The sequence below is a fragment of the Plectropomus leopardus genome, chromosome 11 (assembly GCF_008729295.1).
Source record: "Plectropomus leopardus isolate mb chromosome 11, YSFRI_Pleo_2.0, whole genome shotgun sequence".
In the NCBI taxonomy this organism is placed as follows: domain Eukaryota; kingdom Metazoa; phylum Chordata; class Actinopteri; order Perciformes; family Serranidae; genus Plectropomus; species Plectropomus leopardus.
This window is the reverse complement of record NC_056473.1, coordinates 32,465,880-32,479,589: the sequence shown is the minus strand read 5'-3', so window position 1 is coordinate 32,479,589 and position 13,710 is coordinate 32,465,880. Positions and strand designations below refer to the sequence as shown.

At 38.0% G+C, this 13,710-nt stretch overlaps 1 protein-coding gene across 1 annotated transcript; it reads right to left on the bottom strand.

Moving 5' to 3' along the window:
• Positions 1-8,299: 8,299 nt before the first annotated feature.
• foxl1 (forkhead box L1) lies at positions 8,300-9,724 on the bottom strand. Its single transcript, XM_042496779.1, has one exon. It carries the CDS (start codon positions 9,600-9,602, stop codon positions 8,445-8,447), a length of 1,158 nt encoding a protein of 385 aa, XP_042352713.1. The 5' UTR covers positions 9,603-9,724; the 3' UTR covers positions 8,300-8,444.
• Between the last annotated feature and the right edge of the window lie 3,986 nt (positions 9,725-13,710).

Here is a 13,710-nt window from a genome sequence, read left to right as displayed (position 1 = left end):
CTCACTCAGGCATCACTACGTTTCCTGCTGGGTTTATGTCACAAAAGCAGGTATTTTAAGCCAAAACATGATCTTTTTCTAACCATAACCAAGTCAGTGTATCCTCATACAACATATGATGTCCTTCAAACTTGCACCCAACAAATATCATTATATTTTTGACGCACAGTTACGCACTTAACGTAAAGTTACAGAGGCTATAGGCTGAGAACAAGTTAAGTTACTGTGGTTAGGTTTAGGAAATGAAACACGGTGATGACTTACCTTAAAATGACTCAAATTTCACCCAGAATTCACACAGTTCCAAACACTGACCGTGTTTTTTGTGTCTAAACCTAACCACATTATGCACAGCGCAGCTGACTTGTTAAATTTCAGTGTATCTGCTACACAAAAATGTAAAAATGTAATGTATCTGTGGTGTGCACAAATGTACAATATCACATTTTTTCTGGCGATTGAGTTCCACATCATCAATGTATGCTTGTCAAAATACACAGACCAGCTGCCGCATTTTTCCTGATCATGTCATCAGAGTGAGGTTCGGGCTTCTGGACGTGTTTGAAGAACCAAAAATTTGTAAGTTATTTTTCTTAGGAACATATTTTCTGTTATACACATAACACTTAAGATAGTCTGCAGGAAATCTGCAGGTAATCTACCAAAAGTGTCCCACCTTACTTAAATTCACCCTACAGTATATTTAGCTTTGAGAGTGACCAACAAACTAACGTACTGAAATCCGGCTTCAGCTCTGCTTGTCACTGGATGGGTGAACAGGGAAAATATACAATATATCGTGCAATACAATTACAATCCAAGCCTAAAAACCAGACTTTTCTGTGACAAAGTATCAACGTAAACTTAGTATTACAGTTTAGATTTATTGCAGGTGTGTTGTATTTAATTTCGTGAGGTTTTTCGGGTGTTCATGTGGCTGCACTGTTTATCCGTGTGCACACATGAAGTCTCTCTGTATGTATGTGTTTGTGTCCGGGTTGTAAACAGCATCAGTCCTGATCTGGAGGACATTTGAGGCACATAATGATGTATAGAGCTCTGTGCCAGGAAACCTAACTTGATTAGCGGCTAATGTGCCCGAACCGAGGCCATCAATCTTCATCATGGCCCCGCCCTCCCCCGGTGCTGAGTGTGTATTTGGACAAGTGTAGCCGGTTTATGTAGAGAGTGAAAAAATATAATAAACACTTGGATTAGGAGCCCTTTTGAACCGGCGAGCTTTAAACCGTGTGATTTAGCACGGAGCTGGGACTTGATTGCACATGAAACGCAGGCGATGACACTTTCCAGAGTTACGGCTATATTTCCCTCTCTCTGACTGCGCAGGCTTGTCAGCTCTGTCTGAGAATGAGTCATGAAGAAAATATTTAAAGTCGGCTCAAAATGCTCCCAACTAATCTGCAGTTATCCCTCAAAAATACCCACAAAGGCTGTACAGGAGTTCAGTTACGCTGCCTTGAACCCACTGAAAAGTCACAAACATTGCAGTTTCGTCGCAAGTTGAATTGCTAATGAAACAGTCGTCTTTTTTGTTGTGTAAAATCTAATAAATTGATCGTACTTAAAATAATCTGGGAAACCATTTGCCTTGAAAAATTCATCTTAATTTACGTTAAATCAAGTTTACTTAAAATTTAGTTGCATTTACTTAATTTTGTGAAGTTTTTGCAACTTAAAAATGACAACTGATGTTACCTTGTTCTCCTTAAGTGTTTACAACTGCAGTAAACCAAGTCAGTCTGAATTGATCATCACAAAGGGGATTCGTACTGTCAAAATAATTGGTTTAACTAAAAAAAAAGCTAGTACGGTACAGACTGCCTTTAAATTTTAAGTTGACTGAATTTGAGAAAATAAGTTGAGGTAATTTTGTAATAACTGAATTTGTCTTTTCAAATTCAGCCAACTTAAAAATTTAAGGTAGTCTGGAAACTTTTTAAAATCAAAACAAATGTTTGTTTTTACAGTGTGCCAGTGAGGAAGTTTGGAGATCTGCGAGTTCTGTTTTGTAGGAAATATTAATACGACGGACTAGTTTTCAGCCAGCAGAAACAGATATATAGCAAAGTATACTTGGTTTACTGAAGTTGCTAGAACTTAAAAAGATTTATTCAATTAAACTTACAAATTTTAAGTTGGAACAACTTAACCAAATCAAGTAAACAAAACTACATTCTAACAGTTAGATATAAAGTGATTAATTATAGTTATATTAACTTACATTTTTCAAAGCAGTCAGTTTCTTAGGTTTATTTAAGTAAAATCAACATGTCAGAAGAAAAAAATCTCCTTACACCTCTTCTTTTTTTCATGAAATTATTGAAATGTGCTCAGAACAAAAAATGGAGGACTTGGACTTCTTGCTCAGCCGGTCTGGAGACTAAATGTAGTTCCAAGCGATAATCCGCAGCGTTTTTATATAAATACTCGTCCATTTTGGTGCTCTCTATGACTGATTACTACAGCAGTGATTCAAGTCGATGAAAGCTTTTACATTCGATGTTTTAAACACACACACACACACACACACACACACACACAGACACACACACACTGTCTGGTGGGTCTTTTCCTGGGAAGAATCCTCTGTCAAACAGGAAGTGATGTGTTTTCTGTTTCTGGCTTGTTTGGATTCAATAGAAGAAGAGCTGAGTTTGAGTACTGATGGACACAGACATCACAAGTTTATTCTTAAACTGAAAAATAAATAGTGTGGAAAAAGAACACCAGTAGCATTTTAAAATCAGACACACTTCCTTTTCTTTTTTTTTACATAAAAAAATAGTTTTATTATTTTCCACAATATCAACATAAATCCCATCAACATACAATAGACTCAACCAGTAAACCCGTTCAAACCTGGAGTGACTTCTCTTTTCTAGTGCTGCTCTCAGATGCCTTTCACAAGTATGTAAACCTTTGGATCCAAAGGCTAATTAGTGTGATTTCTTTAAAAAAAACATGGAAAATAAGCCACTTGGTAAGAAATGTTCCACAAACTGCAATAATTTATTAGCTTTTCTAAAAATATTTTTTTAAAAGCTCGGGGGAACACCTAGGGAAAAACTTTATTTATAGATAATTATAGTAATTGCATATTATGTTATGAAATCATTCCAATTATTTAAGCAGGTTATTTCCATTTTATTTTATTTATTCCTTTATTTTACTATTTTTTAAGAATATTTCAGAATTTTCTTGTACTGTTTACTTATTTTGCCTACTTTTGGATAGTTTCTTCTTTTCTTGCTTCTTGCCCTCTCCCATATTTTCTCAGGTTTCAAAGGGTTAAATCAAGTTAACGCAGCACAAATACAAAACATCACAAAACAACACTGTGCAAAATCGGACGGGCTTTCTGAAAGGTTAAGTTGTAAGTTATGGTTTTAATAATAGTTATTGTTACTTTTCTCCACTGGTTTCAGGGAACTAATGCATAGTGAGAATAAGTGGAACAAACACCAAAACTGAGTTTCCGTCTCCAGAGTTAAAAATGCATTAAAAGTGGTGGTCAGTGAATTTGCAGTCTTGAAAACAGATCGCAGAAATGTATCAAATCATTCGCCTCCACTTTAAAGCCCAGAATATCTTTACTTGAGTTAACCTTGGTAGCTTTCACTCTGTGGGGCAACGGTTCTTGCATGAAACGTTAAACTTTAGTTGTGGTTTGTTCTTTTGTTCAAACGGCAACGCCATTTTGGGAGCCTGAGGAACGCAAACTTTTGAAACTGGGTTTCAAAGTGTATTTTTTTATGAATGCCACCCCTTCTGTTGGCGTGTGAACCGACCATGCGTGGATCCTGTGAGAACAGTGACGGCACGGCAGCATTTTGCGCGTGCACATTACTTTTCAGACAAATAACCAACAATAACAATAATGACGGACTACCGAGCTGTGTTTGCTGCTGACTCTGATGAGTTTATTAACACTGTTCTCATGTGTTCGTTCGTCTTCTTATATGTTTATACTCACCGCTCTGTAGAAGAACGCCTTTATGCTCATGCACGTGGCGTGTCATGAGAAAGGTACATTGCCAACTAATGGCCTGGCATGCATACTACAGCGTTATCGGTTGTTTTTGTGGATCTGTGAACACAGGGATCGTTCTCACAATGTTATCACATGAACTTGGATTTTTTTAAAAAACTCTACAAGAGAAATTTGCTTAGGGTTCAAAAGTTTAAATACTTGTGAAAGGCACCTGAGAGAAGCACAAGAAAAGTGAAGTCGCTCCAGGTTTGAAAGAGTTAAGTCGTTTAAATACAAAAAAGAAGTGTGTATAAATGAGTATGATCATGTAAACAGGCCTAAAGACTGTTTTATATAAAAGTAAATATATTTTGGACTTTAGCAGCTGAAGAAAATGTCACTTGGATCTGGAGGCTGCCTTAAAGCAAACAGGCAAAGATTAGCTGAAACTTCTTTTAAAAGAAACAGATGTTTTTTTCTGAGCTGATTAATAAACTCAGCAGAATCTAGAAATTTCTCCCTCTGTATCCAGCAGGCTGTGTGCCCAGAGTAAAATCACCAAAAATCACCTCCATGTCCCTGCTGCAGAGTTCAGCCTGGTGCTAATGCTCGGTGCACGCTAAAGATCTCTGACCGCAACCGTCAGCGCCGTTTGTTTCCTCAGATAATAAATAAAACTGAGAGGATTTCCCTTTTTGTCTGAGCTGCTTTCTCATGAGGATCTTTTACTGTTCAAACACTCGCAGAGACCATCAGATAATGAGCATTTATTAATTTACGTTTCTTTTAGGAGACTTTGGAGATCACTGGAGGACGACTCGTCAGTGGAGCTAATTACAGTTGTGTTAGTATGAAATGCACCCAAAGTGCCAGGCCAAACTGATGCGTCTTTTCTTTCCTCTCCGGCTCTCTTTCTCCCTTCAGAGGTTTTCATCGTGTTTTATTTACACGTCTGACCAAAAGAATCCTATACACAGGAAATGCTTGTGATTGTGAGTTCCTCTCCTCAAATGTGGGGAAGTTTATTTATTTCAACAAACATTCCTGATTTGCACAGCTCCGGCCTCGCTCGCTCGAGCTTTTTCAGACGCCGTGTGTCTCAGCTATAGGCCTATATTTAGACATGGCCGCTCTCTGTTTGTAATGATGCTGTCAGCAGAGCGCTCTGATTTCATGCAGGTGACATTCTGCAACGAGATGGCGCTCAGAAATTCTCATTGGGACTTTCAGTGGCATCAGATCTATTCAATATGTTTTCGGGATTAAATAGAAGAGCACGTAGTTGGAGAGTTATTAATAGTGACTCTCTCTGAGCTCGGTATGTGGTGTTTTACGGTCCAGAGCGTGCACTCAGGGAACCACAGGACCTCAGACTATCAGCAGTCATTCTTGACCTTGAGTTGCGTGTTTTGACCAAAAAGAGTTGCATCTCAGTGGATGGAGTCAGCAATGCAATGCATGATAACAAACTCTATCTGCTGGGGAAAAGACCACCACGTTAACCCATTGAGTTCTTAAAAACACACATGGTTAGAAGGCAATGAGCAATTTAAAGAAATTACCAAAAAATAACAAGAAATCAGTGAAATGTTACAAGAAAATCAGCCCACAAAAAGAGAGATAAAACTTTTTTAAATAACAACAATTGAAAATGAGCAGAAAATGTGCTAAAATATTAGCACACACACACACACACACACACACACACACACACACACACACACACACATATATATGATATTTGTCACAGTTATTTGATAATACTCCAATGATTCTCTCCCTTTTTTAAAGATAATTTTCAGGTCATTTTCTTGCCACCTCTTATTAATTTCTTTGCAATTTGCAGGACATTTCATGCCAAGTTGCTGATTGCTTTTTCACCAAGTTTTTTGAAAGAAATCAAAGCAATTCACTTGTGTCTCAAAGGTTTAAATGCTTGTGAAAGACATCTTAAACACTAATGAAAAGCTAATGCGTGAACCTTGAGTAAAGATTTTTTTTTGTCAAATTTACTAACTTTGCTCAGAAAAACCAAAGAATGAACTCAATCTGGTCACCTGTGCTCTTATTTCATATAATGTTGCCAATGTTAACATGCAGTACAGTCAGTACTGCCGGTAGCTTAATTTATTTGTGTAGTCGCTCTCAGAATGATGCGTACAATACAATTTGATTGATCACATTTATTGTTAAATCTACTGACATTAAACCGGTTATTTATGGAAATTCCTGAACTTCATATTGAAAATATTCAAAGATTACTGTTACTGATATAATTACCATCATAACTACACTGTAAATATCACTGAGGCAGTAGTTATAATATATATTTGGAGGGATACATCCCCACTGAATATTGCTCAAAAATTCCTCCCAAACTTGCTGATAAAAAAATCTAAATAAACAAATGCTTTAGCTATCATATCCCAGTAACCTGCAGTTAGTCCCACATTGACCCAGCAACTAATAATTCTGCACAAGAATTTCAGTGGCCTTGTACACATGTACCTGAGCAAATGGCGAATAAAAGTCGTGAATCTCTCAAGTGTATTTAGCTTATGAATAAAGGAAATTAGTCATGCTGTGTAACCTTGAATCTGTGAAGAAAATTTTGCCTCCACAGAAAACAGAAAATGTATTGATTGATTGGAGGAACTTTTAACAACTGAAAAAAACTGTATGTAAACACTCCTTTACAAACTCCCACACAACTTGTGCACTAAAATGCACATGTTATTTATCCAGGTATATATGCAGTACTTACTAAACACTTACATGCATTTCCTTGCAGGCAAAACAAAGTTGTCTTTGTGAATTCAAAGTAACACAGCATGACTAATTGATTAACACGTGGTAATTCTGAAAGGTCTTTACCGCGTTATATTTGTCAGATAGTCCGCAGAAAGTCATTTATGTTACTTGTGTAATTAATGTGGACAGCGGTGGCTTTGATTAATTGCATATCTGTATACTATACTGTAAAGATGTACTTGCTTAGAATTAATGATATAAAATAATGTAATAATAAATGTAAATAGTATGTTTTCCAATTAAGATTTTCTTTTTTTTTTTGGAGTTTTCGGAAGCCCCAGAAACCAGAACTACGGCCTTGAGTTTGCTATATGAGGATTTAAACACAGTGACATCTCATTTTCTGAGGGGTCAACAGTGATGACTAAATGCTGTTACAAATCCAAATCTCGAAATCTATCAATGGTTTAAAAAGAGAAAAGATTACAGCTCAGCTCAAGAACTACTCTCCTGTCTCAGACACAAGAGAATGACAACACTGAAAACTGTAAGTGGGTGAAAGAGAAGACTTTTTTATATTTTGTAAATCATCTTCAGAAGTGGCTGGCATCACAGAGCTGTGCATCCAACAAAGTTTTCAGGATCAAACTTTTCAGACATTTTATGAGACATTTTATACTTGAATGCAGTACAATTCTTCCTTACAGTGGAGTTATAAGACCTTTTTTTCTGTTTAACTGTCATCAGTTTTTAGAGTCCTGTTAACTGAATGTTAGCTGGCACTGACTTTGTGTCTAATCCTTGTCTCTGTTTCCTTGTTGATAACTCCTATTATTAAAGTTGACAGAAAAGAGGGAAGATAATGTTAACATGACGGATTACTCCTGATGTCTTTGTCTAATCACTTGGATAAATAATGTATATTTAATGCAATTAGGATGCAGGCCAGCAAAGCTAAACACTGCTCAGTCATCTACAGGTGATCCAAAACAATCCTCACCAAACATTAGTTTTTTTCAATGTCAGAACTGAAAAGAAAATTCTGAAATATGTCTGTTTTCGGTTTCTTTTACATAAAATCTAACTTTTAACCACAAAAAGGGAGATCAATCTCAAGAGGACTCTCAAACAGTAATTCTAATTAAACTCAAAGTCTTAAATAAATCATGCTTCCACTTTTATTACCAAACTAAACTTTATTTTGCACATAGAACAGAATGGAGCGTGAAATAGCATTTGGTTACACGATTGAGTGCTAAACTTTATTCTCATAATGTGCTATATCTCCAGCGACTGTGACATATCAGTCAAGTCTTTGCTGAATTACTGGAAAACATTTTTACTCCAAATGAATAGAGAAATGCTGTATATGTGAGCTTTCCCATAGGACAATGACACATCCTCAGCCTATATACTTTCATGTTTGTGTTGCATTAAGCGTTAAATTATAGACTTTTAGGAGCAACAGATTGGCGAAAATAACCACTGACAATTACGCATGCGTAAAAATGAATGTAAAAACCTCGCTGCTGCTCTTCGTCATTGTCTGAACATTTCTGTAGATGAAGAGGATGCCAGAGATCCTAAAAAAAGAGCAGAACATTGAGCTGTCTCATAGTAACTCATCATGCAAAGCTAAAGTTTACACTTTTACGCATCAAACGTGCGTGAAACGTATTGAAGTCTAAAATCATAGTTGTACTCATTTAAAATGCAGTACTTTGTCGGGGCAGGTGAGTGACAGGTAAGAGCAGAGGGGGAATCCCATCTGGTACAGCTGATGCGGTCGAGCACCAAAGATCACAGACGAACTGAACGCGGGACTCCTGCGCTCTGCGCATGTCTCCGCAGGTAGCCCGAGCATGCTGCTGCGCATTTCGTCCTCACTTTTCGATAAGATGCTCTCGATGCTAAAACCTTTCAATTTGTCCCTGCTCGCTGCATTTCCTTTCGGCCTGTCCTGCGCAAATGCGGCCAAGTTTGTGTTTCCTGTGCAACTGACGGCGCAGAGTGGACCTCTGTCTTTGTCTCTTGCGCTGAACGCTGATCTTCTCTCCTCTGGCTCCCGGCGGAGGGACGCGCCCGGAACACCGTCCATCCACAGCGGAGCGAGTCTCGGAGCGGGACATGTCTCAGGATGGGGTGCGTCAAGCCTCCTGGATGCAAGGGTGTCTTGGTTAGAGGACACTTTAGGTCTCTGTATGGGGGGACTTTGTGGCTGTTCAGCGTGGTTAAACTCGACCAGAACCGCTTTTGTTTCCGGTGGTGTCTCCATCCTCTGCTCATCCGGCCTCGCTGCTGTCCCCGAGTCGGTCTGGTGTTTCAGAGATGCCTGGGCGTCCCTTGATGTTCCCGGGACCTTTGCGCGCTTGTGTCCACCGGTTTTGACATCCAGAGCCTCCTGCTGGCTCTTAGCCTTCCTCTTCCTCCGGCGGTAGTTGCCGTTCTCAAACATATCCAGGCACTTGGTGTCCAGCGTCCAGTAGCTGCCTTTGCCGGGCCGCCCCTTCTCTCTGGGCACCTTGATGAAGCAGTCATTCAGGGAGAGGTTGTGGCGGATGGAGTTCTGCCAGCCCTGCTTGTTGTCGTGATAAAACGGGAACCGGTCCATGATAAACTGGTAGATGCCGCTGAGCGTTGCGCGCTGCTCCGGTGCGCTCTTGATGGCCATGGCGATGAGCGCGATGTAGCTGTAGGGCGGCTTCTGCGGAGGCTCCTGGCGGGCAGGCACGAAGCTCAGGGCGGCGGGCACGACCCCTCCGCTGTCCCCTCCGTACAAGTAGATGAGCGGGGGGGCGGAGAGGCTGAGAGCCGAAGAGGGCACTCCCAGAGACGGCAGACGGCCGTGGTAGAGAGTCATGACGCCGGCGAAGCTGCGGTGTGTCCCGGGGAAAGTTGAGTCTGCTCCCGGAGCTCCTCTCCACCACTGACTGACTCCCCAGCCTCATGAGGGCCCCAGAAATGTTAATAATTGTTGTACGTTTGCTGTGTTATGTTGACTTTGCACTGGGAAATAAATTGTCCATCATAAACAGTCAGTGGTGTTCTCAGCCCACCCACATTAATTAAAATTTCATTGCGCTGAAACTCCCTCATGTTCCCCCCTCGGCCCAACAACCAATGAGGTGCCGGGTTATTCCCTCATCTGTTTATAGAATTAGTCGCTTGATAAGTCTGCCCACCCAGGTTGAATCAAGCTGTGTTTATTTGGAAAAATTTCCGGGCACCCAATACATAAACGCACTGATGTGCTGTTTGAAATATCACGTCCACCCCTGACGCTGAGAGTTGCTCACACAGAGAGAACAAGCAAACATTGCCGGGTCCTTTCTGGGAGTTGCTGAGGGCTCGCTCAAATCAAAACAAAGTGTATAAAAGGGAAAATAACTCCAACAATTTCTTTTAACTCGTGTCAGGCCCACAGCACAGAGCTTTATTCAGACATCTGAGAACGCAGGAAAAGATGGATGACTGACAAGATATTATCACAGTAACACCAGGAATACTACAGCTGGTTTAAAGGCAGACATGCTCAGCAGACATCATTATTATTATTATTGTTATTGTTATTGTTATTGTTATTGTTATTATTATATGTATTTTTGTGTAATCTGTTTTCTATCACAAATGTTTGTTCAGGACTTTGTGAAGCAATTTATGCACGGATTGTGCTTGATCAATATTATTATTGATAGTAGATCCCGAGAGATCTACTTATATTATTATTATTATTATTATTATATTTCAATTGACTGTATAACTATAACTTTCATTCATTAAATAATCAGTCACATTTTAAGGCATAAATGAGATGAATTAGACTAAAAAAGCAATTATTAAATCAATCAATCAATCTCAAAGACATGACCTCAGTGAGCAGAGCTCTGCTAATGAAAGTCATGACTTCTGGTGAAAGATCGGAAAAATAAGCAAAGTGCCTCCTGATAAAGTTCTTGTTTTGTAATATAGTGTAATTTTTTTAAAATTTAAATTTAAAATATTTTCTATATAGTTCAAGTACAAAATATAGCTACTACTACTACTACTAATAATAATAATAATATTAATAATAGTAATAAGACAAGACACCATCAGTTTTCAAATAAGCACGTCAAGACAAGAGTGGGACCATCACAGTATTTGTCTGAGACTTATTTCATAGAGGTCTTAGGTTACCCCAAATACCCATTTCACCCATCTCTGAGCTTATTGTTTAGTCACTGTTATCAGTTTTTTAGGAAGTTACATTTTTATTTCATTATCACCTCTTGTCCATTTAAAAAAAGTCTTTTCTAAGGGGCCCTCAGAGACCAGGGGCCCTTTAGGCAACTGCTTCTAACTTTTAATGAGTGAGGCTGTCTCTGAGCTAATGTCACTAATCATAACAGCTGTGTAATACCTGTGTGAAGCTAATACTCAACACCAGCAGTTCAATAACGCACATCACTACTTTTTTTCTCTGTCTCGCATCATTTTAGCAGCCGACAGAAGGACACAACATTAACAACCGTACAAAGCCAAACTCAGAATCAGAGCTGAAGTTTTTTTTAAAAAACAAACTGGACAAGCTTCTTGAAAGTCAAAATATTTGTTGATTGCAGCTCATCTGTTCTTATTATTTCATCCCACCTTTCTAAATCCAGTATCAGTTATCAGAGAGAATGTGGGCCTGAATCTACAGATTTTAAGATGTGTATACATACCAAATAAATCCCTGACAAGTTATTATAATGTCGAAAAACGCAGTTACATCACACATAAAAAACCCTGATTGATACAAAAACCTTTAAGTCACTCAGAAAGAGCCATATCTAAGCGATGGTGATTCTGCTTCTTATATAATTATATTGCATTTTGTAGATTTTGCTCTGTTTGTAACTAAATGAAACACGCCGTTTTAATTGTCCACAGAGAAGCTGCAGGCAGGCACTTAGGACTGTATTGCCTTACAAGGACAACATGGACAGTGTATTATTTGTAGATGTGAGCATGATGCTTTATATTATGTATTTTCCTGTTTATAGGTCAAAGGAGGATTATAACAACTTTACAAGTGCGCACAGCTGGCTCCTGCTTACATTAGGGGTTCGGGGCTTTCAGTGGATAAACTCAGAAGTTGCTCTTTTCTGTGTTTCTCTCTCAGCAGACGGTGATTCATTAGCAAATAAAACAAAACTAACATGCAAGTATTAGACGTGGACATTTTCAAAGGGCAGCTGCTGGAAAGTTTTGTCCATCTATACTGCAGGAGACACTTTTAAAACTGAAATGAATGTTTTCAACAGGGCTGTTATCCCAGTGTTAATGCTATATAAAGCCTTCGGGGAACTTAAAGTCATTAAAAAACTGTCATCTTTGACATCATACAACTGTCAAAAAGGATTTGTGTTCATTATTATTAACATTACATGATCACTGAGAGAAATTATTCCATTTAATTCACAAAATGGTCAGTTTAGAGGGAACTTGAGTGATGATTCAAATAAGTCATCAACAGATTACCCATTTTTTTTTAAATTTCCAATTGAGTGTCACAGCTCACTGTATCATCTACTGATGTGATAAAGATCATTTTTAAGGTAAAACATCAAGTTTATTATTTTAAAACATTTCATTTAAAGTCAACAGAAACAAAATAAAACTCAGACAAGCCATCGAGGATCATCTTTCCATTATTCCAACAATCACCAACTCTGGTTTTGGTAAAATAAACCCCTAATTCACACAGTTAGATGTAAAAAATTTTTTAAAAAAAAACAAAAAACAAAAAACAAAAAAAAAAAAAAACATGCTGGCTCTATTCACTGAAAAAAATATTCATTTTTTAAATTTAGTCTGGTGGGTTTGCCAATAGTGTTTCTGGTTAAACAAAGAGGATTTTAACTAAACATTTGTCTCTGCAGGGATCATTTCCATATTGTTATCAGACACGAACAATCTCAGCCTGTCAGCCGCAGAAACAAGCGCTAAGCGACGGCTGTCCCAACTGGTCACACTGCAGCCTGTTTCGTCTCCGTCTCACTCAATACTGGAGCTTTTTCAAAAACTGCTGCTCCCATCAGTCACTTAAACAAAAACATGAAACATGACATAAAAAATCCAACCTGGAGTGACATCACTTTTCTTGTGCTGCTTTCAAACACCTTTAACAACTATTTAACCCTTTAAATTTGGAGCACATTGGTGACATTTCTTTCAGATCATGGAGGGAAAAAAAGGCAAAGAGCAACTTGACAAGAAATGTTCCACAAATTTCATAAAAATTAATAGATTTAGAAAAATATTTTTGAAAGGTTATGGGAAAATACCACATACCTATCATAATTACATATTTAAAATAATTTTTAAAATTGTTTTTCAAGGTCATTTACTTGTTTACTTATTTAGTTGTTTGGGTTTTTTTTAGTAGTTTTGGGGTATTTTTTCTTGTGCCGCTTTCAAACACCTTTAACAGCTATTTAACCCTTTAAACTTGGAGCACATTGGTGAGATTTCTTTCAAAAACATGGAGGGAAAAAAAAAAAAAAAAAAGAAATCCATAAATTAAAAAAAATATTTTTGAGAAGTTAGGGGAAAACACTGTATAATTATCATAATTACATATTTGAAATTATGTGACAGAATCACTATAATTTTTTAAAAAAAAATGTTTTTCTAGGTCATTTATTTATTTATTTAGTTGGGGTTTTTTTGTATTTTAAAATAATTTTGGGGATATTTTTTCTTGATTTGTATTGCTATTTCTTGCTTATTTTTGTGTCATGTCTTCTTGCTCGTTGCCCTCCTCCCTTGGTTTTGACAGAAATCAGGACAAACTGCTCCGGTTTCAAAGGGTTAAAGATGTTGTGGGTGTGGTTCCTGCTATGATTCTGCTTTGGTTTTCTTGTATGTTTTGTGTGTTTTTCTCTCTCTCTCTCTCTGTGTGTGTGTGTGTGTGAGTGGTAGCAGGTGTGTGTGGCTCCTCCTGC

Bases quoted from the DNA above. Each gene is read 5' to 3' on its own strand.
- foxl1 (XM_042496779.1), bottom strand. From the start codon at position 9,602: ATGACTCTCTACCACGGCCGTCTGCCGTCTCTGGGAGTGCCCTCTTCG.